Below are 26,155 nucleotides of genomic sequence, written 5' to 3'. Positions count from 1 at the left end.
CCGTGCCAGCCGCCGCATCTGAGCTACCCAAGCACGACTCACGACCCGCTCTCACAGCTTCAGTTCTGCCAGCACCTCGTCTCCTACTTTCCAAACTTCACACAAGCTCTTCTGCTGACTACTCTCTCTCTCTCTCTCTCTCTCTCTCTCTCTCTCTGTTTTTTTTTTTTTTTTTTTTTTTTTTTTTTTTTTTTTTTTTTTTTTTTTTAAACCGGAGAGGGGGCGCTCCCTCTCCCTTAAAACCGGGAATGGGCTCCTTTGGGAATGACGAAACATCTTTTCCGAACGCCAATTCTTTCTGATTCTAAAATCCTGAAAGTGTACTTTAAACGCGCTCGTAACTTAACTACCCAATAATCCCTCATTCAACATGCCAATGTGCATATTGAATCATATATGGCGACTGGGAAAGGAGATTCACACATCATTTTTTTCTCTTCGTTTGAAAATTTGCACAGGACGGGATAAAAGTTGTCCGAGTCCCTTTATCCAGGATCCTACGCCTAGACAGTACTTTAAATTCTAGGACAACCAACGAAAATTGGAGGGGTGGTAACTGTATATGTTAACCATACGTATGATTATGTATGTACTAACATCATAGACGTTTACAAGTAGCTCAATTACAATTTCTTTCTCGTTTCGTTCCGCCAAGTGTGAATCGACCTTCCAAGGAAGAACAATGTAACAAGTACAAAAAGTTGAGTTAATGTCATTAAAGTAAGTTATTAGATCATTTCAGGGGAAAAATAGAGGAACTGTTGCAAATATAAATCTGCGTGAAAATTAATTTAATTTGGAAGTTTTGTTTCATCCAGGTACTCCAAAAAGTTCGAATATTGATGTAAACTTTTATAAGTGAACCACGAGTGGGCAACTAATGAAAGCGATGAAATCCTAATACTTTATTATTCAGAAGACGACAATATACAGTGTAGCGGTAAATACAGGTAGCAGTCGTGTCGTATCTACTTTCTACACGGAATATCTTTGTAAGTGTCAACCAGCTTCAGTTGTTGACGTAAACATCTGTGCGTAAACATGCGCCTGGTATACTATACGCTACTTGTTTTTGTGTTTGATGTTATCAACGTAAGAGAGAAGTGTCACGCCGAAAGCACCGTACCATGGTACGAATCATTACCGGCAGTAGCGATGGACTATAAAGTCCACATAGACGCTGGTAAGGAAGACTGTTATTTCCAGTACGTGAATCCCGGTGCAACATTTTATGTTAGTTTTCAGGTGAGTGTGCCATTTTTATTGAGAGGAACGTTAATTATCGATTCAACCTAATTCTTTAACAGTAAATTTTCTAATTTGATCGTTATTTATACTTAAATTTTATAAAATAAATGGGTACCATATGGATAGTTCTAAAACGTGTTGGCGGATGTTGCCCATGAAGTTATGCAAAATAAGAAAAATATTTTGGTGTATTCTTTCGAGTTATTGATTTAAGTTTCTATCCTAGCGAAAAAAACGTAGTATTTGATATCTTCAACCCAACAGAGGGAGGTGGCAAAAATTGGTGTACTGGCATGAGTGTGTCGTCGAGAATAGTAATACAAATTTGTTGCAGAAATATTAGAGCAGGCCAAGGACGAACTGAAATATCAACGAGAATTAATTTTGTAATATTACTCATTGGACGTAAAAAGTAAAGACCCAACCTTATAATCCGTGTGGTTCCATATACTTCCTACACTTGACCCACTTTTCATCACAGACACTGTCATTGACACTGGCAGAGATAACCCAATGCTCAATGCAGTCCCAGACTTTTGTTGCACTGCAGGTCCGGCCGACACCTATGTGGAATTTACAGTGGTTTCTTCCTGTTGATATGCACTGTGCAGAGAGTACTCATAAGGCTGTGTTCTGATTTGCAGTCCACTACCTGAATGTCTTTTATCATCTCTGCACTGAATCTTTAGAAGAATTATTCAGTTATGCAATTATATGATGAATAAGAAAGAAAACAAATGTCATAATTTGTATGGAGAGGTGAAACCCATAATTGAGGTTAGTTATGGAAGACTCATGATAATCCTTTGGAAAGCATTTGTTGTGGTGTCTACTGCCTTGAAGAACATGTACATGCTCAAAGTGCAAGCAGTGATCTATCCAAGACCAGTGGGCACATGCAATAGAGAAATAGGCTGTCAATATCTACATTGACATGGTCTCAGGAGCCCTATTATTATCATGGTATGAAATCCTGGTGCAGCATTGGTTAGGAAAATGCTGCAGAATGCTTATCGGTTGGTTATCCTTTAAACATTCTTCAGTGAGTAGGCTCCCCTTGCAAGTTGTTCAGTACGATCCACTTTCCACTGCACTTTATGAATGAGAGCCATGATCTTAAATTGATATGTTGCAGGGGTGACAACTTTATCTCATTTATTGGAGGAGAGAGGAATACCTTGACTGAAACTTAGGAAATCATGAAGGAGAAATAAATCCGAAATGTCTGATTGTTGTGAGCAGTAGCTAGAATGTCATATATGTTGTGTTAACATGCCACAGGCTTTGGTACTCTATTATTGTGTTTGTGATGTGATGAGCATTTAATTGTAGGTTTGTGAGTTCCACAAGAGGCAGATCACCTACCTGACAACAGAATTCTAGCTAGATGTCCAAATATTTGTCATTGGGCGTTATAACGATGCAGAATGCCGAATGAAACACAGTGCTCCATTTGTAGTTGATTAATGCCAGCTCCTGTGGTCTAAACAGTTTTACACCCCCAAGGAGACTGCTGTGAGACTGAAAAATCGTCAGGAGCATCTTGTTGTTCACAGCTATTTTGAATGGAACTTGATGCTATAGTCAAGAAACTTCTGAATTCTTTTTCCGGATTGTAAAGATAATGGCTAGAAATATTATTTCTGTAACTCCGAGTATGTTATTAAAATACATTTGGTTGTGATGTAGAGGCACCACACTAAGGCAGTATCCAGATGCATCTCTTTCAAAAATAAGTAGCTAGTGTAGTGCCCCCCCTCCCCCCCCCCCCCCCCCCCTATGAACCATGCACCTTGCCGTTGGTGGGGAGGCTCAGCGATACAGATAGTCGTACCGTAGGTGCAACCACAACAGAGGGGTATCTGTTGAGAGGCCAGACAAATGTGTGGTTCCTGAAGAGGGGCAGCAGCCTTTTCAATAGTTGCAGGGGCAGCAGTCTGGATGATTGACTGATCTTGGCCTTGTAACACGAACCAAAACGGCCTTCCTGTGCTGGTACTGTGAACAGCTGAAAGCAAGGGGAAACTACAGCCAAAATTTTTCCCGAGGGCATGCAGCTTTACTGTATGGTTAAATGATGATGGCGTGCTCTTAGGTAAAATATTATGGAGGTAAAGTAGTCCCCCATTTGGGTCTCCGGGTGGGGACTACTCAGGAGGACGTCGTTATCAGGTGAAAGAACACTGGCGTTCTACAGATCAGAGCGTGGAATGTCAGATCCCTTTATCGGGCAAGTAGGTTAGAAAATTTAAAAAGGGAAATGGATAGGTTAAAGTTAGATATAGTGGGAATTAGTGAAGTTTGGTGGCAGGAGGAACAAGACTTCTGGTCAGGTGAATACAGGGTTATAAATACAAAATCAAATAGGGGTAATGCTGGAGTAGGTTTAATAATGAATAAAAAAAATAGGAGTGCGGGTAAGCTACTACAAACAGCATAGTGAACGCATTATTGTGGCCAAGATAGATACGAAGCCCATGCCCACCACAGTAGTACAAGTTTATATGCCAACTAGCTCTGCAGATGAAGAAGAGATTGGTGAAATGTATGATGAGATAAAAGAAATTATTCAGATAGTGAAGGGAGACGAAAATTTAATGTTCATGGGTGACTGGAATTCAATAGTAGGAAAAGGAAGAGAACGAAACATAGTAGATGAATATGGAATGCGGCTAGGAAATCGAAGAGGAAGCAGCCTGTAAGAATTTTGCACAGAGCATAACTAAATCATAGCTAACACTTCGTTCAAGAATCATGAAAGAAGGTTGTGTACATGGAAGAGGCCTGGAGATACTGGAAGGTTTCAGATAGATTGTATAAGGGTAAGACAGAGATTTAGGAACCAAGTTTTAAATTGTAAAACATTTCCAGGGGCAGATGTGGATTCTGACCACAATCTATTGGTTATGAAATGTAGATTAAAACTGAAGAAACTGCAGAAATGTAGGAATGTAAGGAGATGGGTCCTGGATAAATAGAAAGAACTAGGGATTGTAGGGAGTTTCAGATAAACATTAGGGAACAATTGACAAGAACAGGAGAATGGAATGCAGTAGAAGAAGAATAGGTAGCTTTGAGAGATGAAATAGTGAAGGCAGCAGAGGATCAAGTAGGTAAAAAGACGAGGGCTAATAGAAATCCTTGGGTAACAGAAGAAATATTGAATTTAATTGATGAAAGGAGAAAATATAAAAATGCAGTAAATGAAGCAGGCAAAAAGGAATACAAACGTCTCAAAAATGAGATCTACGTGAAGTGCAAAATGGCTAAGCAGGTATGGCTAGATGACAAATGTAAGGATGTAGAGGCATATCTCACTAGGGATAAGATAGATACTGCCTACAGGAAAATTAGAGAGACCTTTGAGAAAGGAGAACCACTTATGTGAATATCAAGAGCACAGATGGAAACCCAGTTCTAAGCAAAGAAGGGAAAGCAGAAAGGCGGAAGGAGTATATATAGAGGGTCTATACAGGGGCAATGGACTTGAGGACAATATTATGGAAATGGAAGAGTATATAGCTGAAGATAAAATGGGAGATATGATACTGCGTGAAGAGTTTGACGGAGCACTGAAAGACCTAAGTCGAAACAAGGCCCCGGGAGTAGACAACATTCCATTAGAGCTACTGACAGCCTTGGGAGAGCCAGCCCTGACAAAACTCTACCATCTGGTGAGCAAGATGTATGAGACAGGTGAAATACCCCCAGACTTCAAGAAGAATATTATAATTCCAATCCCAAAGAAAGCAGGTGTTGACAGATGTGAAAATTACCAAACTATCAATTTAATAAGTCATGGCTGCAAAATAGTAACGTGAATTCTTTACAGACGAATGGAAAAACTGGTAGAAGCAGACCTTGGGGAAGATCAGGTTGGATTCTGTAGAAATATTGGAACACGTGAGGCAATACTGACCCTACAACTTATCTTAGAAGATAGATTAAGGAAAGGGAAACCTACGTTTCTAGCATTTGTAGACTTAGAGAAAGCTTTTGACAGTATTGACTGGAATACTCTCTTTCAATTTCTGAAGGTGGCAGGGGTAAAATACATGGAGCGAAGGGCTATTTACAATTTGTACAGAAACCAGATTGCAGTTATAAGAGTCGAGGTGCATGAAAGGGAAGCAGTGGTTGGGAAGGGAGTGAGACAGGGTTGTAGCATATCCCCAATGTTATTCAATCTGTATATTGAGCAAGCAGTAAAGGAAACAAAAGAAAAATTTGGAGTAGGCATTAAAATCCATGGAGAAGAAACAAAAACTTTGACGTTCGCCGATGCCATTGTAATTCTGTCAGAAACAGCAAAGGACTTGGAGGAGCAGTTGAACGGAATGGACAGTGTCTTGAAAGCAGGATATAAGATGAACATCAGCAAAACAAAACAAGGATAATGGAATTTAATTGAATTAAGTTGGGCGATGCTGAGGGAATTAGATTAGGAAATGAGACACTTAAAGTAGTAAAGGAGTTTTGCTATTTGGGGAGCAAAATAACTGATGATGGTCAAAGTAGAGAGGATATAAAATGTAGACTGGCTATGGCAAGGAAAGCGTTCTGAAGAAGAGAAATTTGTTAACATCGAGTATAGATTTAAGAGTCAGGAAGTCGTTTCTGAAAGTATTTGTATGGGGTGTAGACATGTATGGAGTGAAACATGGACGATAAATAGTTTGGACAAAAGGAGAATAGAAGCTTTCGAAATGTGGTGCTACAGAAGAATGCTGAAGATTAGATGGGTAGATCACATAACTAATGAGGAGGTATTGAATAGAACTGGGGAGAAGAGAAATTTGTGGCACGACTTGACTAGAAGAAGGGATTGGTTGGTAGGACATGTTCAGAGGCATCAAGGGAAAAATCATAGAGGGAGACCAAGAATGAATACACTAAGCAGACTCAGAATGATGTCGGTTGCAGTAGGTACTGGGAGATGAAGCAGCTTGCACAGGGTAGAGTAGCATGGAGAGCTGCATCAAACCAGTCTGGACCGAAGACCACAACAACAACTACAACAGTGTAGTGCAAAGTGTGTGGTATCGTGCACTATCTCTGTGATTGAATGTGTATTTGAATTGTGGCATATGGACAAATGGTATATGGATTCTGTAGTTCGTTCAACAGTGTTACAATTACACAAATTTATTGTATCATAGATTGTAATTAATGTTTGTTGGGTACTGATTATTATACAGTTAATATTGCACGTTGTCAGAAGTTGTTGAATGCTTTATAAGTAGGTAGCTAATTTGTTGGCTAGACTCTTTCCTTTCCAAAAATATTCCTGAAGTACTTGACTCTTTGGTATGACCATCCACTGTACTAAATGTGCCATTAAATGCACTGAAATCAACAACATGGAAGCACAGGCATTCCTGTAAGTTGCAAATTAGTCCAATCTGCTGTACCAAGAAGGATATCCGAAACTGGTGACAAGGCTATGTGTTAGAAGTTATGCAGTTGGAAGTTATGCTTAGCTGTCCCAGAAAATATAATATTGAGGGAGTTCATGCATTCTTTGTAGCACCGGAAGCAGTGTTGAAATACAGTTTAAAATATCAGCACAAGCCAAATTTCTGTGATGCTGCAGCAAGATCCAACTGAAAATACTCTTCCACTAAACCAGTTCTTGAAGAGCAGTGACTTACATTTTAGGCAAGTAGTATGTATCTGGGAGAGACCATATGCTGACAGCTGCTGTGACCCTCTGATGAAGGACAACAATGCTGGGACCTACTAGAATACTGGATGGAATGTGTTACAGAAGGGTCATTCCACTGTTGCAGGTGTGACGTTTTGTCACATTTTTCACGCGTAAAGTTATATTTATTTGTACTTCAGGTGTCAGAGTAACTTTAATTTAGTGAATAGAATAGCATGTTATTAAGTTCCTGTAAAAATTTTAGCTCTTAATTTTACACTCAACCTGCTAAAAAAAAATTGTGAAGTGTTGCGGGCGTGACAAAACTTTACCCTTCATTTGCACATAGCCGTGTTCTTTAGTTGTTTCGTCTTCTACTTCTGAATCAGGATGGTTGATAATTTTTTACACAGTGAAGAAAGGAGTAATAAAATACAAGATATGATAACTTTTATTCACAGACACTTCCAAAAGACAACATATTTTTTTCCTTCATGTTGCGGGTGTGACACACACATACGTCAATATTATTGAGTGAAATTTAAAACAAAACAGCAAGAAAATACTTTGATTATTATGTTAAAATGATAAAAACCTAAACAAGAGAGAACTATGCCTATTTCAATACTACTGAAAAACAAATTGTCCCCTGTTATTCAACAGCTTGTGTGGATTTACTTTCTGGGAGATTACTGAAATATTTTCCCAAGATATGTCTTCTTCTGTGGGCCAAATCCAGCATTTCCCTCTGGGTTGCATATACTTCAGCAAACCTGCTCAGCTTGTTCTTTAACTTGAAGAACTTCTGCAAAGTATTTCTTCTTCAAACAGGACTTTCCAGTGACAGTCAACTCTGATGGTACAAAGTCTCCTATACTAAGTTTCAAGGATTCTTCACTATCAACACTACACATCGAATTGTGTGCATTTTCATGGTTATGAAGTGATATCACTGTTGTAATCTCTTGGGCAGATGTAGCAGAAACCCTTATAACTCCCTCTTTAACTGCTATAATGCAATGGAGTTTGTGCAGTCCTGGCTGTACGCCTTTCCAACGATCATCCAACATAGCCATTGCTGAATTAATTTCTTCAGATGATAAGTAGAGGGTTGTAATCCCTTTCAGTTTCTCCTGGACACACTTGTAAAAAATCATAAGGAGTGTTAATAGTAACCCCCCGTGATTTTACAGTTCTCCGCACTGTTATTTTCATGGTACCACCAATGCCATCAACTGCACCTTTACCGTGAGAACTAGCAAAAAAATTCCAGTCACCAGTAATGCCAAAGTCAGCTTGTAAATATGTAACATTTGATAATGTGAAGCGATTCTTGAATTGCGCTGCGCAACCATTGGACTCTTTGAAGATAACGAAATTCTCTCTTTAGGTCCTGAAAAAGCAGCTTAAGCATTGTCCAAACTGAATATTTATTGTGGGACAAGTCATTGTTAACAATGGCATAGCTGCGTATGGTGCCATCTTTAATCCAGGCCACAGCTGTAAATATAGTTGTCTGCTGTTGCTGCCAGTGAGCACTCTGGATCTCATCCTGACAAACAGAAATATAATTTTCATTATAGTCAACTTGCAAAACCAAATCATGATTACTGAAAGTTACTTTTGCATCCTCAGAGTACTTTGATTGCTTCTTCTTAACCTTACAGTGCAGTTTGAATCCCAGAAGCCGTTTTTCTATTTCTTTAATGGCATTCAGAACTGTCCCAGCTGTTTCTATACGCTGAGGGCGACCTTCAACATCTTTCCATTGAGTCCATACAAGCTCATTGTTCAGTACTTCTTCATCAACAAGGCTCTTCGCATTTAAAGTGTTACACTTTTCACAGGCACTGGACATACACTTATAATTTTCTGTGTCACAAACAAGAATGCTAACTAAATCTTGTGCTCTACTTGGAAATTTATTGGTTTCTCTTGCAACACTGTCGACCAAATACAGTATGTTTGCATGGTATCGACAAATACACGCATTATGTGGCATAAATGATACAGGGTATACAAAAGGTGGACAAAGAGAGAAGAATTTTGAGTTTTTTATCTGACACTCTGGATATTCAAGAATAAATTGTTCATATGCTTCAGATATTGTCATCATCATATAACACTTCTGTTTCTGTTCTCGTTCTCCAGTTTTCTGTTCTCGTTCTCCAGTTTCAGGGTTCTTGACACTAACCACATCTTTTCTTCCTGGTTCTTTTCGGCTTATGTCATCACGAAGGTAGACGTTCTTAATTTTATTTTCTGTATCTGCACTGAGAAACTTACTCCCTTTCTTGAACATATCTTTTTTAAGTTTATTTGCAACTTCAGGCAGCTCATCGTTGAACAGCTTTGCCACTACATTCTTTCGTTTCCTTGGGCTGCATGGTAAGCTTTTCATCACCTTGTTTACCACCTTCCCAAGTGATCTTTTGGAACTATATGATTTAGAGGGCAACAAAATGCAAGATGAAGTGGGAGTTTGAGCAGAAATTTTATTCTTTTCTTGATGCCTCCTTTGTCTTTCCCTATCTTCCATACATTTAAGTTTATGTTTCTTTTGATCATCCTGCAAGGCAGCTTTATTTTTTTCTCTCTGTAACTTATCTCTTTTGCGTTTCTTTTCTAACATTGCCTGATACTGAATTGGAGATTGCTTCAGTTTTTCCCTAAACTTGTGGCACCTTTCAGTGGATGATATGCTTGTCCTATAATAAATTACAAGAATAATACTTTCAGCTGGTTGATAATAATAACAATCACAACAATAATATCAACAATAACAATAACTGTGTCTGTTGTTACAGTCAAATTTCCTTGTTACAAAGTTCTGGTATCATGGTAACAGCTATAACACTTTGACATGTCACACCCGAAACACGTTTCTTGACATGATAGAGTGTTCCTACAAAAAGAATATTATAATTCAAAGTTTTAGCCCATGTTACTAACCTCACTTTTACAAACTTTCAACTTTACATAACATGAAACTAAACTGATAACCAAATAAATGTCTATTTCTGTACTGCGGGTGTGACAGAAATTCTGTATTTTGTTTTTTTTTAAGATTCAGAGCTTATTTACCTGTATTATAAATGTAAAATCATAGTTACAGCTTCACAATTATCCAGAGTGTATATGCACAACACATGGACATTCAACTTCAAAGACACTAGTCTGTAGGGCTGCCAACATTTCACATTAAATTTTACATTTTTTTTCCCTAACACCAAGAGTAAGTTTGTAACTGTTTTACGCCTTTCAGGCCAGGATACAATGAAAACTGGGATTAGTTTCTGCTTCATTGACCTTTTGGCTACAGAAAGATATGCCACACTTTAAGATCTTTTAAACTTTATTTTTTATTATGAAGGGACCTTTCACATGGAATGACTCAGAAGTCTTACTTTGACCAGGCGATTGAGCTCTTTATGAACAGTTGAAGCACATTCTATGGAATAATCTTACTGAAATTTAGTTGTCATTTAAATGTTGCTTTGGAAACTTTTATGCATCAGGGGTTCTGCTGAAATGAGAAAGAAATTCTGTTTACAGGTTGCTCAGTTTGTTGAGTGGGATAATTTCAGATACACGTCACTTCAAATTGACTACAGAAAACCCAAAGCATCAAACGAATGCAACATAACAATGTTTGTCATAGCTTCTTGTGTGTGTGTCATGTACTTGAGGTGGTTTGTGTGGTGAAAACCACCCTGTGTGTACAGATCTTAAGAACCCATAATTTACTACTGAAATGGGTTTTGCTGTTGTTTCAGGGTCCAATTGAAATGCAGTTTGTTGACTGGCTGTGGTGAGAATAAACTAAAATATATGTGTCAATATTACTGAGAGGGTAGTTGCTACCCACCATATCATGGAGATGCTGAATCACAGATAAGCACAACAAAAAGATATGAAAGTAGTATCTTAGTATCTGTTTCTCAAAGAACAGATACCATTGATGACTGTGCAGATTCTCTAGAATGAAATGATAATTAAATCGACACCCTAGCTCCAAAGAGGCGTTGATGTACATCATTGGGGATGTGTTGAAAATGTGTTCCGACCGGGACTTGAACCCAGGATCTCCTGCTTACATGGAAGACGCTCTATCCATCTGAGCTACCGAGGTCACAGAGGATAGTGCACCTGCAGGGACTTATCCCTTGCACGCTCCCCGTTAGACCCACATTCCTAACATGTCCACACCACTACATTCATAATGCGTCTAATAGATGTTTGCCCATCACACTCAGTACTCATGGCAGATTAATCTACCAAGTCCCGTACGAGTTGGGCATAGCATGTGTGTTCGCACAAGAAGGTCAATGGCCGGGTAGCCTGTTTGCAGCTAGGGTGTCGATTTAATTATCATTTCATTCTAGAGAAGCTGCACGGTCATCAATAGTATCTGTTCTTTCGGGAACAGATACTACCTTCATATATAGTTAAAATGTGGCTACCCGGCCATTGACCTTGTGCGAATACACACATTATGCCTCAGCTCGTACGGGACTTGGTAGATTAATCTGCCATGAGTAATGAGTGTGATGGGCAAACATCTATTAGGTGCACTACAAATGTAGTGGTGTGGACATGTTGAGAATATAGGTCTCACGGGGAGCATACAAAGGATAAGACCCTGCAAGTGCACTATCCTCTGTCCCCTCAGTGGCTCAGATGGGTTGAGTGTCTACCATGTACGCAGGAGATCCCGGGTTTGAGTCTTGGTTGGGGCACACATTTTCAACATGTCCCCAATGATATATATCATCGCCTGTATGCGGCTAGGGCGTCGATTTAATTATCATTTCACAATGAAAAGACTATCAAGAAGTGAGCTTTCGGCACGAACACACACACACACACACACACACACACACACACACACACACACACACACACCAACATAATTCAAACACATGACCCCTAGTCTCTGGGTGCTGAATCCAGACTGCAAACAGCAGTGCATGAGAGAGAAGCAACTGGGTAATGGGGGTAAGGAGAAGGCTGGGGCGGGGAAGGTGTGGGATAGCAGGGTAGGGGTGGGGGACAGTAAAGTGCTGCTTGTGGGAGCATATAGGGATGAGGTGGAGAGAGGGTAGGGCACCTAGATGCAGTTGGGAGGTTAGACGGTAGGGATGGGGGGCAAAGCGGAAAAGGAGAGAAGTAAAAAAACTGTGGGTGGCTTAGTGGAATACAGGAATAGAGGGCTGTGTGATGCTGGAACGGGAACAGGGAAGGGGTAGAGGGGTAAGGGCAGTGACTAATGAAGATTGAAGCCAGGATAGTTACGGGAATGTAGGATATATTGTAGAGAGAGTTCCCACCTGTACATTTCAGAAAAGCTGGTGTTGGTGGGAAGAACACTGATGGCACAGACTGTGAAGTAGTCACTGAAATGAAGAATGTCATGTTGGGCAGCATGCTCAGCAGTGGGATGGTTCAGCTCTTTCTTGGCCACAGTTTGTCGGTGAGCATTTATGGGGACAGGCTGCTTGTTGATTATCATGCCCATGCAGAATGCAGCTCAGTGGTTGCAGCATAGCTTGTAGATCACATGGCCAATTTCACAGGTAGTCCTTTGATGGGATAGGTAATGCTTGTGACTGGACTGGAGTAAGTGGTGGTGGGAGGATGTATTGGACTGGTCTTGCACAAGGGGTTGGGAGCAGGTGTTGTGTAGCAGTGGCTGAGGATATTGTGTATGTTCAATGGGTGGCAGAATAGCGCTGTGGAAGGGATAGGAAGGATGATTTTCTGTTGTTTGACAATGTATGTTTGGGTGTGTACATGAAAGGCACTGCTTGTGTTTGCTTTCACCTGTGTCTGTAAATTGTGCAATGTATCATTTGCACACTTATTGTGACAGACTTACAGAATTCACAGTCACAGGCAGGTTCGGGAGCACATGGCGTTAGGAACACATTGCTTTTTTCACCTGCTTTGAAGTACTTGGTGCAGGATAACAAATCACCATGTGGCTGTTTCTGCAGTCATATAATGAGGAAACACTTTCCTGTGAAATCACCTTCTGGAGCAAGGCAGTCGGAGGAAGTGAACTATTTATATTTCAAAAGCAAGCAATAAGAACATTATGTAAAGCACATGATAAAAAAAGTGTCAGGACCTCTTCTGAGGTAACTAGCTGTCATCCTGAAAGTTGGTTTGAATAGTGCCTTACTATATACTTGGAAATGATATGTCTGTGCATTCCTCTGTTTGAACTGACCGACCTAATCTGTAAGAAGAGACCTACAGTTTAACATTGACTCTGAAACACAGGGCAAGTTAGCAGTTTCCACATTAACAAAGTGTTGCCAGAGAAAACTTACGGACCATAATAGGAATGAACCTTGTACCTTTGATTGTTATCTTACACTGAGCCACACCAAGGACTGTGTGAACTTCTTACTAAGTTCTCTGTGGATTTTTTTTTCTTTTTTTGTCCAAGATCGAGTTCTATACTCAGTCATTTGATTATCTAGCTAGCATTACTGATACTCCAGTTAGTAGCACAGTTAATATCAACGCTCATTGTAAATGGAACTCGGTATTTAATAATATATACAAGGTGTTTGACTATTATTGGTACACACAAAACGGGGAGTAAAGAACAGTAAAACAAGTAAATAATTCCTGGTAAACATAGGTACAGAAACCAGTGGTTCCCCAATATGATGCAAACACAAATTCAGTCATGTCAGTGTTACAATACTGTTAATGTCTGTCTGGATGGCGTTCTGTATGATTCCAAGGAAATGATACATGCATAGTGGTGCACCAGCATGCTTTCACGTGGCTGTTTGCTAATACATAGCATGGAATCTTCGACAACAAGTGTGTTGGTTATGGTTCGCCAGTAACATAGTGTCCTAGGCCCCTGACTTGAATCCATTGGATTGATACTTAAAATCTTTGGTGGAATGTAACCTTGTTGAAAGTATCAATGAAGTGTGAAAATGCATTATGAGTGGTTGTCAACGCATATGGAACATGCCTGGGATTTTTGAACGTGTACGAGCATCTGTGAGAAGATGTGATGAAGCCTGCCTTCACATGAACGGTGGCCACATGCAACACTTATTATAATGTGTTTGTTCTCAAGTGCATAGCTGCAGTTTGGCCCCTCATGTTCTCTGTTATAAGATGTTCATTTACTCAGTCATAATATGTCTTATTGGGGAAACCAGTGGTTTCCAGACTCATGTTTATTAGGATTATTTGCCTGTTTCATTGTCCTCTACTTGCCCCTTTCATTTGTGACTATAATAATCAAACACCCTCTATAAGTAAATGATGTATGCTTTGCAATTTTGTGTGTACTGACAGAAATGTCAAGGAGTGGGTAGTAGACATACAGCAGCTGAACAGCATAAAGAGAGAGAGGGGGGGAAAAAAACTTTTTCTGCTAAATGCACTCAGTGTTCATCTTTAATATTTCTGAGCACAAAAGGAATACATTAAAATACCTGTAACTATAATTAATTGTTACTGAAGCTTTTTGAAGTAGCTTATAATAATTAACCCATCATTATTTTCTCTACTTCATAAAACATGTTAATGAAGAGAGTAAGATTATGAGTATTAGAATTTCACATCAGTGTTTGTCTTTTCAGGAATTATTGCTGTTTCACATGTTTGTTTAAGTGCATATTATTTCTTGTAAAGAATTATTTTTATTGATTTTTGTGTAGGTACTACGAGGTGGTGATGGGATGGCTGGCTTTGCTGTGAGGCATCCAAATGGGCAGATAGTTCACCCATATCAATGGAGACCTAGTGCAGAGTATCAAGAACAAACATCCACAGGGGGATACTATAGTGTCTGCATTGATAATCAGTTTTCCAGGTTTGCAGCTAAGCTCGTCAACCTGTACATCACAGTTATCAGGTGAGCAAGTGCTTGTTAAAACTAAAAGTGGTATTCTGCCTCTTTCCACTTTCTCTTTGTGGATTTAATTAGATGTGTGATGATAACCTCCTGTCATTATTAGTAGCATCTCCTCTAAGAGTGTAAGACTGCCTGCTTTTAGCTTTTGCTTAACAATTGCACTGTTTACCTTGTGACATCCAGCAGTACACTTACTATACCTAAAGAAACAACAAATAGTGGGAAAAATCACATTCTTATGATAATCTATGCAGAAATTTTGATAGATGTCATAACATCAGGAATGAAAGCTGAATAGTAAAATACAGTATATGTACAATTTTTATGTGAAACAGGTAGCTATTATGACTCGTTACTTATGACATTTTTTCCTTACCTTCATGAATTAGTTTTTGAGTCCTTTCAGGCTCATCTTCAGATAAGACAGGCAGGAGTTAAACACTCCTGTTTTTAGCATTGTGCTGGTTTTGTTACTCTGATAAGAAGATGGGGAAACACTTGAAAGTACTGTCTTGCATATTAGTTACATAGCATGTTGTATGCTTCTGCATGCCTTATCTGAAGCAGTATTACCATGATGATAGTGTGTTTTTACTTCAAGAACATTGTGTCTAGAGTAGTTATTTAACTACTTTCAGACACACTCTTCTTAAATGTATCAGGTCTTTTTTGTCACTACTAATATGTAGTTTCACACATCATCTGAAAAGTATGTTCCATTAAAGGCTGTGGTAAAATTGCACTTGTGGTGTACTGCAGCTTTTCTGTTGCCTCCAGCTGTTTGTAAGTGTTGATGTGGTGAGTAATGGGAAATTAACACAAACAGTTGTGAGTCAGTTGTCCGTAGCAGATCAGATGCTTGTTCATAATTTCCTATGGTTCATAATTAAAGTTAGCAGGTATTTTGTTCTCAGTTTAATCACATCATCAGAATTCTCAGTGAAATCAGAAATCAGGCAAATAAAGGTGATCGCAATGATAAATGTATCTCTCAGGGCTATGACACATGTCAATGATGACAGTTGTGTTTTAGTGTTGAGATTCATTGCGATTGTCACTCATAACCAGTTTGTAACATTCCGACCTTACCTAGGCCTCAGGTTTTGCTACAGGCCAGTCTATCAGCACATATAGTTTTCTTCCCACTCTCCATGTTGAAAACAAATCAATGCATGTACAGCTGAAAGGAGTCAATTAGTGTCAGTGATTCTCATTGGGCATTATATGGTATCACCTGATTGGCTATGAGCGATGGAACCCAAATGCCAACAACAGCACATAGCAAAAGAGATTAGTATACCATAAGTGCACTTTAGACCGGGACGCCGCCTATACTATCATTTTTGCATAGTCACAAGGTGGAAGATGTTGGTTTGGTTTATTTGGTTGTGCCACGTGTATTTAGTGGTGGCACTTATCTTAGATGAACAGAAATGAAATAGCTCTGTGGGTTATGTGGTTTTTGGATTTGCTTAACATTATCAGATCAGTTATTGATGTTGCTGAGCAATAGTATTACAACAATTTTTAAATGAATACACCACCATTTGACTGTATTGTTGTTTATTTAACTATGACCCAGGTTTTGGCCTTTTATGCCATTTTCAAGTGATTGAGTTTATGTCACTAACATATATTGCAGTACATAAAACTCAAAATTGGCCATGAAATGACAAATGTAAAATATTTTTTCTTAATTTGTGGTCAATTTTGAGTGTGATGTCCTGCAATATAGGTTAATGACATAAACTCAATCACTTGAAAATAGTATAAAAGGCCGAAACCTTGGTTGTAACTAAATAAACAACAATAGAGTCAAATGGTGGAGTGCTCATTTAAAAATTGCCAGATTTATGAGGATGACGAACTGAGGTGATCAGTGTATCAGTGGTTTTTATGAGAAGTGGATATTTGTCAGTACTTAGAGTAGATTTTTCGAATAACTTGCCTCCAGTATTGCCAACGGCCTTGCCACAGTGGTAACATGGGTTCTCGTCAGATCACCGAAGTTAAGTGCTGCTGGGCTTGGATAGCACTTGTATGGGTCACCGTGTGGGTCTGTTGAGTGCTGTTGACAAGCAGGATTCACTCAACCCTTGTGATGCTAGTTGAGGAGCTACTTAATTGAGAAGTTGTGACACCAGTCACAAAAACTGACAACGGCCAGGAGAGCAGTGTGCTGCCCACGGCCCCCTCTGCAACTGCATCCAGTGATGCGTAAGGGCAGGATGACATGGCAGCTGGTCAGTACCATTGGGCCTCCAAGGCCTGTTTGGATGATGTGTGTTTTTGAGTTAATTTTGCATGTGAGAATGTTTACAATAAAGGGCAAAGTGATAATGGATCTGTGTGGAATGGATCTGTGTGTCAGTCTGAGACAGCAGACAATAATGAGTATATGGTTTTATGATGAAGGTAGGTATGCTGGTCTCCCCCAAGTTGCTTCCAATGTCATCCTATTAATTATATATGCGGTGTATTAGTAACATTGTTCTACTTAAGTCCTTAGCCATGAAGTTAAGTAAAAAATAAAAATTTTGTTTAGAGTGCTGGTTACACTCATTGACTGGGAAGCTACCAAATAAAGCATCCATCAAAAGCCGTACTATTTCAAAACTAGGGAATAGCTGTAATACAAAACCTATGAAGTAGGGCAAACATTAAGTGCATTTTTAGAGTACCTGCTTTGTCAAGAAAAAAGAGGAGGACTCTGATGTGTTACTTTCTTTATAAATAAGGAAAGTACAGTCTGGGTATCCAATGGTCTGAGTGGAGGGGAGGCAAAGAATAAGGAGAGGAAAAGAGAAAATAGGAAGAAATGTGATTTGCTGGTAGTTGCAATAAAAGTTAGATGAAGTTGTTCTACTACAAAGTAGAATAAATCAAGGCTTCCTCTTTGCCATCTACCAATTGCAATGTTGTTCTCCCTGTAGTTATTTGTTCATCAGCATTTGGTACCAGTTTTCTTATTCTCATACTTATCGAAGTACAGAAGTGAGATCCATATAGCGTTTCTGTATTGAGGGTAAAAAAAGGTACCACGCACTTCACAATGAGAAGTCATTCTACTTCTTCATTTATCCTTAATTGTACTCCAGTATCTAATATCATTAGTTGCACCCGCAGATGTTGTATATTCGGCACACCAAAGTTTTATGTTCAAGTTCACTCCTATTTACAGAATGCAGTGGTAGTTTGACTTAAAATGTAACTGTCTGGCACACGGAGAATCTGTACCACTTCTACCAACTTAAAAAATTTCTTGTTGTAATTTTCCATGTAATTGTAATGTCACTCTTGCACTGTTTCATTTCATTGCAGGTATGATCAATGGGATAAGTTCACCAAGGAAATGGAAGAAATGAACTTAAGTGTGGAAAATTTCACGGTAAGTTTATTTGAGAGATGTTACAGCCCAAAATATGTCACTCCTAAAGAACATGAAATTATGAGAATGCAACCAGATGTAATCGGCATTACAGGGGGTCATTTATGTCCTGGAGTCCGAGTGACCTGCCTATCCTTTTTAACCTTACACAACCTATTCCTATCTCCTTCTTGAGAAAGGAACTAACAGTTGTGAAAACTAGGGCCGCCCGGTGTGGCCGAGCAGTTCTAGGCACTTCAGTCTGGAACCACACGACCGCTACGGGCATGGATGTGCGTGATGTCCTTAGGTTGGTTAGGTTTAAGTAGTTCTAAGTTCTAGGGGACTGATGACCTCAGATGTTAAGTCACATAGTGCTCAGAGCCTTTTTTTTTTTTTTACTAGGGTAGTGCAGTGTTCTTTTACTTTTATAGGTGTCTATCAGCAGAATATAAGAACTTCCCAGCAGTTTTGTCTCGAAATAGTTTTCTCGATTGAATTTTCCCTTTGATACATATTGTCTCCGATGTGTTGCTGAAAGGGCTTGGTTGTAATACAAACCTGTGGGAGAAATTCAAATAAGCTCTCACTACACATTGAAGTGTTTTGAGGTAAACAGCCACATAAATCCATAGAATTCATTATTAATGTAAGCAGTATTCAGTAACTTTTGCATGTCAGCCACTACCCACCCCTTACCTATTGGAACTAGGGTGTCTTACTTTCACTGTATTTTTTGTGCTTGTGTAAACTTTCTCCACATGAGTATACCCTCATATGTGCTTGAATGGTACTCTGTTGGCAAGTGTTATGCATCATCTTGTATGGTTTCTGATGAAGTTTTACAGTACAATTGTTGTATCAATGTGTGCTGTGACTTATGAGAGCAAACAAACCTTTTTACATGATAAGTGACTATTAGCCATGTGCTCAGGCTGGTCTCTGTCCTGTGATGCATGGAAAGTGGAGGTAAATGCGTGGAGTGGTGGTATCTTGTCAAACATTGTATTGGCAAGTGATTTAGAGCACTGTCCCTTGTCTGTGTGCTTTTACAATTTGCAGTAATTGCCAACAACTCATGTCGTGGGAATACTGTTGTCCATTAGAATTGACTCTGGTGGCAGTGATTTTCCCCAATTTGCCATATATGTGGTACCTCCTTGGCACAGTGGCAAGTCTAAAGCTCGGTGCCTGCATGGTCTTGCATTGAGATCCCATGATTGACTGAGTCCAGGGGGCTGATATAACATGTATTGCACATCCTATAGCCAAATTATTCCATTTGCGAGAGTAACAGGAGTGGTCTCTCTCCAACATAGCTTTTCATTAATGTACTTTAAGTTTCATAATTTAATAAAAACAACTTTTTTTTACTATTTCAAGCACTAAACTGAACCTCATTTCTGTAAAAGCCAAAACCAGGTTGACTTTCAGTAGCTCATGTATAGCAGGTTATTTTAAGTCTCGGAACAGTTGAATTTGTGATTTTTAACTATTTTATTTACCTGAACCTACTGTAATAGAAGGTGTCTTTATGGTGTTGTTAGAGGTGATCCACAAGGTTATTAGCTTTCTTATGTAACTACTATTATCACAAAATGATTTGATCAAATGTTACCTAAGTTTCTACAGAGTAACTATATTTATTATCTTGATCATCTTTTTAGAAAGTTTCACAATAATGATTTTGTCACATCTTTCGCGACAGTACAATGGTAATAATTCGTGAGTAAAGGGAAACACTTACTGAGTAGCAGAACTGTTTATTCTTTGACAGGCACACACGAGAGAAACTGGAAACTTCACTAGCATTCAGAAGAAATCCTTTGACGATCTGAAACCTAGCGAAGTTCTCGTTCTCATTTATATGTTCCTGTTGACGACTCAACACTTTCAGTGAGTGTTCTCCTGTGCTCCTATATTATCTACATTCTGACAGAACTTCCCTTACTGTTATGTTTAGATAATACAGTGGTACATTTTATACACATTTTTAGTATTGTTGGATTACATCTGCTTGAGTTGGAGCCACCAATTTTGATTGGATAACACAAAAAATTTGAAAGGTGCTTGTTAATTACACTCCTGGAAATGGAAAAAAGAACACATTGACACCGGTGTGTCAGACCCACCATACTTGCTCCGGACACTGCGAGATCACACGCACTGCACAGCGGACACACCAGGAACCGCGGTGTTGGCCGTCGAATGGCGCTAGCTGCGCAGCATTTGTGCACCGCCGCCGTCAGTGTCAGCCAGTTTGCCGTGGCACACGGAGCTCCATCGCGGTCTTTAACACTGGTAGCATGCCGCGACAGCGTGGACGTGAACCGTATGTGCAGTTGACGGACTTTGAGCGAGGGCGTATAGTGGGCATGCGGGAGGCCGGGTGGACGTACCGCTGAATTGCTCAACACGTGGGGCGTGAGGTCTCCACAGTACATCGATGTTGTCGCCAGTGGTCGGCAGAAGGTGCACGTGCCCGTCGACCTGGGACCGGACCGCAGCGACGCACGGATGCACGCCAAGACCGTAGGATCCTACGCAGTGCCGTAGGGGACCGCACCGCCACTTCCCAGCAAATTAGGGACACTGTTGCTCCTGGGGTATTGGTGAGGACCATTCGCAACCGTCTCCTTGAAGCTGGGCTACGGTCCCGCACACCGTTAGGCCGTCTTCCGCTCACGCCTCAACATCGTGCAGCCCGCTTCCAGTGGTGTCGCGACAGGCGTGAATGGAGGGACGAATGGAGACGTGTCGTCTTCAGCGATGAGAGTCGCTTCTGCCTTGGTGCCAATGATGGTCGTATGCGTGTTTGGCGCCGTGCAGGTGAGCGCCACAATCAGGACTGCATACGACCGAGGCACACAGGGCCAACACCCGGCATCATGGTGTGGGGAGCGATCTCCTACACTGGCCGTACACCACAGGTGATCGTCGAGGGGACACTGAATAGTGCACGGTACATCCAAACCGTCATCGAACCCATCGTTCTACCATTCCTAGACCGGCAAGGGAACTTGCTGTTCCAACAGGACAATGCACGTCCGCATGTATCCCGTGCCACCCAACGTGCTCTAGAAGGTGTAAGTCAACTACCCTGGCCAGCAAGATCTCCAGATCTGTCCCCCATTGAGCATGTTTGGGACTGGATGAAGCGTCGTCTCACACGGTCTGCACGTCCAGCACGAACGCTGGTCCAACTGAGGCACCAGGTGGAAATGGCATGGCAAGCCGTTCCACAGGACTACATCCAGCATCTCTACGATCGTCTCCATGGGAGAATAGCAGCCTGTATTGCTGCGAAAGGTGGACATACACTGTACTAGTGCCGACATTGTGCATGCTCTGTTGCCTGTGTCTATGTGCCTGTGGTTCTGTCAGTGTGATCATGTGATGTATCTGACCCCAGGAATGTGTCAATAAAGTTTCCCCTTCCTGGGACAATGAATTCACGGTGTTCTTATTTCAATTTCCAGGAGTGTATTTTAGCTGCCTCCAATCAGTACTGTTTGAATATAAATCATTGTTTAAATAACACCCAACCTAAAAGATGAATCACATGTTTGCGTTATATTCCTGTTTTCTGGGTAGTAGTAGACATCATTTCACTTTCATTCTGCTCTGAGATGTATAAATTCCAAAACATTTCACATTGGATACGTAGTATTTTAGCAGGTGAAATGCAGAGTAAATTAATCAGCTCCATTTCAGCTGGTATGTGAGCATGTGGGGGATTACTTTTCAATTTTTTATAGTAGTGGCTATTTTATTAGTATTAATGAAAGACATCCATAAAACTGAAAGCGTTTCTGTTGGCAGTACTACACATTTTGCCTCTGAAGATGAGTACTTGCCAACAATTGTGTCTCATAATTGATTAGATTTTTCTAGAATGTTCATTTGATACAACTGACTGGTTTACTAGCCTGTTTTGTGGTGGTGTACCAGTGTTCCAGAACATATTTTATAAGTTAATACCTTTGGTGTTGCTTTCCTCAATAGTATGTGATGTGGAACTCCGTGCATAATTGAAGAGCATATTTCCAAACGGACACATCCCATCTCATACCAGTATTAAGTTTGTGCTGGCAAATGTTGCTTAGATGTTTTTCTGAATTATTTAATTGGATAGATAAAAATCTACTCACCAAGCGGCAGCAGAACACACACATAAAAGACTGTTGTAACTGCCAAGCTTTCAGAGCCAGTGGCTCCGTCTTCAGGTGGAAGCATTGAAGGAGAAGGAAAAGCACTGGAGAGTCTAGGAAAAGGAGCAGATTTCGGGAAAGTCACTCAGAACCATGGGTCAGGGGAGACTTACCGTACAGGGTGAGAAAGAAAGACTCTCTGTCCAATTAGATGTTTTTCTGTTGTGCTGCTTGTTTTTTTTTATTTTCATAGTGGTGTTTATCTTGTTTACAATGGTATCTGGAAATGTGTCATTTTTTGCAGCTAGTAGAAACATTTTTCTAAGTCACATGCTTGGTATATCATAGATTTGACACTTCATTGTTGGTGCGTAGGAGACCATTAGCTGCACAGTTGGTGTTGATTTGTTAAGTTTGTGCAGATTTTGTGAATTATTTGTAATATGGTCGCATTTGGGGGAGAAATTACAGAAAATATTATAAATATACCAGAAAGAGGCCATATAATCCATCAAAATAACAGAAGAGTAATGGGCGGAGATGTGATTGCTTGCAAGAATGATTGACTTGGCAGGCAGTGAAATTCCATTGAGAAGACTACAAAACATTAAGTCACAACAGAACATTTTTATTAACAACACTATCCTGGTACAGAAAACCGCAAAATTTAGAGGGAATGCTAATCATGGTGATAATTTCCAGTGCCATATTTCATGTGAACACTTGGTGGGGTTAGTATATTGTGCTAGTTATTGCAGCATACTTATACTTTCTGGAAGCTGGATATTATGAGTCACTTTTTAACTAAATTAATAAATTGTGGAGTGTGTGCAGACCCATTTTATTGCAAGTTATTTTCAATCCAAATGAGAGCCATTCCTAACAAATAATGGTTATTTACCCATTGTATGAAATTAACCACTTCTTTTTTAGCATTTTCTGCCTAATGTAATTATATTTTCTCAAGTACAGTAAATTAAACAATATTACAAGTTATGTAAACTGCAATTGGTATTTCATATTAAATGTATATTTATTTTTAATAGCAGTATACAGACATTGTCTGGTTCTGCTGTAAAGTGACTGAAATCTAAAACCCAAAGAGCATTATCTTCCACATCAAAAGAAGCAGGTTTTTTTAAATCCATTGTGTCTGTGTGTAGAGTATAAAAGTAGTGTCATGCAGAAAAAAATGGCTCTGGGAATGACAATTTACTGGATTATGCAAATTTTGTATTTTCTGAAAGTTTTCGTTATTTGGAGCTATGTCTCTTTGGAAATGGATTTTTTGATTATGCATTCAGAGTTAATGTGTTACATCTGCTATTGTGCCACTGTTACAGGAAGACCAGTCACTTATAAGTCAAACATAAAATTGATTGAAGTTTCAACATGTATAGCCTTTGTCTTGTTGACTGCAGATTGTGTTTTTAAACAGGTAGTGTTGTTTTTAATTGTAATGACATGAAGAACTTTCTAGCCCTCAAATCATATAAAAAAAAAGGTAGTTACACTGTTGAGAACTTGATCAGGGCAGCCATGCAGTCAGTTTACATTTTGGAGATGATAGAAAGACTCCAGCAACAGATAAATTTAACTTTTCCCCCATTAGCTTTGGAGCACTAAAAATAGTGCGCAGCAGTGCAGTGCGTTTCCATTCACTCATGGTACCTTTTTTTTTACAACAGTAACCCCTTTTGAACATTCTGGCCACAAGTTAGAATTCAGTATGGCTTTGTTCTTTCTTTTGTTTTTCAGCATTGATAGTTGTGTGTTAACAGTGATGAACAGTAGTATTATGGTCAGGTTCACTGATGGAAGAGTTGGCTGATATGCTCCTTATTTATGGGTTCACGGAATGCAGCAGAAGAGTGGCACTGTGACACTATGCAGAGCTGGTCCTGCATTGGCAGCAACCACAGCACAGCCCCTTTGTGAAGAAGGGTTGCTGCAGTACTTCGTGTTGTACCTTTTGGGTATTGTATATTACAGGCTTTGTCACTCTTGAGAACATATATTCAGAGAAACAAAGCTGATTGTGGTACAAACTGAATAAATCATAATTACACTATTACTTGTACCAAAATACTCAGATGGTATCCCTGAACAATCTCTGAAAGATTGTCGGAGTTCTGGTTCACCCTGTATTGTGCATTGTTATAACAGGATGTTAAACATGAATCTCCTCCTCCCTCCTTGTGTGGTATTAGGTGTGATATGGTGTAAATGGTTCTGAATCACCTCTCTTCATTTTTCTGGAAATGAACTGTAGATGACTTGGCTATAGAGATACTTTCATTCCCAGTATTGGATCAGATAAGACTCTTACAGCATAAAAATTTCTCATTTTAATTGATTTTGTTAATCAGTTGACAAGATGAAAGAAATTCACATGGAAATAAAAACAATGTTAAAGCAGGAGATAAGGCAACAGATTGGACAAAGCAGACAATGAGTTTAAAACAAAGACATGCATTTGTCTTAGCCAGTTTAGGAGAATAAGAAAGATGAAGTTCACCAGCAAGTACCGTAGATACGCGGGGAGAGGTGTTTGGTTTATATCATATGTAATTTGATGTGAGAAAGAGAGAGAGGAATAATAGAATAATCTTTCTGATATGTGAAAAAAAACTGACAGCTTTGAATATCTTTTAAGTGTAATAGAAGTGATGATGAAGTCAATGAGAGAATGAGGCAAGCAGTAGCATTTCTGAGAATTGTCAGGATTAGTATGAAGATCAAGGGAATATTACATCATTCCTATGTGCCTACCCTGACCTATGCTTCTGAAAGCTGGACACTGGAGGAAAGGGATTTAAGCAAGAGGTAGGCATGTAAAATGAAATTCCACTGAAGCTGGGATGGGCAGAATAAGAAATTATAAGATCAGGGAGACGGTAAGGAACAAATGGAATAAGCAAAGCTTAAGTGATACAGACATATAAAAAAAGACGTATGATACAATATCAAGGAAAATGAATGAATTGAGGCTCCAAGGCAAAAAAGATCAAGAGGAAGACCACTGTAGATTACTATTAGCCCACGTCCCTCGCTCTTCCTCAATTTTTGTGTGTGTGTGTGTGTGTGTGTGTGTGTGTGTTTTTGTTTGTGTTTGTTTGGTAACAGTAATAACAGTAGTATTCTAGCAACTATTAAGAGCATTTCCACTTGTCTCAGGATGCATCAATTGCTCAACTTGCCAATTAACATTGATTGCAAATTAATACAAGAATTACTGACTTCTGTCCTTTATAATGTGGTCATGTTTGTCAGCATTACTTACTCACACTGTATTGGTATTCAGAAACTTTATTTCTTTTTGCAGATGTCTATAAAGAAGGTGGAACATAATATAAATGAGATGCTGCAGTTGCAGTATCACAGTCGGAGTCGTGAATCGCGTGATTATAATCTTCTCCTGGATAACAACAGTTATGTTCAGAATTGGTCAATTGCACAGATTCTGCTCATAACATGTACTACAACCCTGCAAGTTTACTTTGTTCGGAAGCTCTTTGATGTGAAAGATGCCAGAGGTGGTCGCCCTCGTGCCTGAAACTGTGTCCTTAAGTTATGACACCAGAAGATAGTTGACATTGTTTTAGAAAGTAAAGTTATGCACATAAACTTTCATCGTTTCCAGTGGCTTCTGAAAGGCATAAGACTACTTACGCATTTTTGTTCAGTATTTTTTGAGATAAGGTACAGGTAAAAGACTGTAATATAAGTTATTACTCATGTTTTGAAAAAGTCATTATTTTCATGATATTTAATATTCTTTCAGTGCTGTTATGTAAAAAAACTATTTTGTATTTGTTGTATACATCAGAATTACAGATATTTTTGACATA

The 26,155-nt window shown here is 39.4% G+C and overlaps 1 protein-coding gene across 1 annotated transcript; it reads left to right on the top strand.

Annotated features, from left to right (window-relative positions):
• The first annotated feature begins 983 nt into the window (after nucleotides 1-983).
• On the top strand, nucleotides 984-26,155 carry LOC124607154 (transmembrane emp24 domain-containing protein 5). The gene is made up of 4 exons (XM_047139365.1): nucleotides 984-1,245; nucleotides 14,590-14,786; nucleotides 18,108-18,174; nucleotides 25,630-26,155. Exons 1-4 carry the CDS (start codon nucleotides 1,042-1,044, stop codon nucleotides 25,858-25,860), a joined length of 699 nt encoding a protein of 232 aa, XP_046995321.1. The 5' UTR covers nucleotides 984-1,041; the 3' UTR covers nucleotides 25,861-26,155.

The sequence above is a fragment of the Schistocerca americana genome, chromosome 3 (genome assembly GCF_021461395.2).
Source record: "Schistocerca americana isolate TAMUIC-IGC-003095 chromosome 3, iqSchAmer2.1, whole genome shotgun sequence".
Lineage (NCBI taxonomy): Eukaryota > Metazoa > Arthropoda > Insecta > Orthoptera > Acrididae > Schistocerca > Schistocerca americana.
The sequence above is the reverse complement of the archived record's forward strand: the minus strand, read 5'-3'. Positions and strand labels throughout refer to the sequence as shown.

Bases quoted from the DNA above. Each gene is read 5' to 3' on its own strand.
- LOC124607154 (XM_047139365.1), top strand. From the start codon at position 1,042: ATGCGCCTGGTATACTATACGCTACTTGTTTTTGTGTTTGATGTTATC. The intron at 14,787-18,107 runs GTGAGCAAGTGC...ATTTCATTGCAG, and splicing joins CTGTACATCACAGTTATCAG to GTATGATCAATGGGATAAGT. The intron at 18,175-25,629 runs GTAAGTTTATTT...TTCTTTTTGCAG, and splicing joins TAAGTGTGGAAAATTTCACG to ATGTCTATAAAGAAGGTGGA.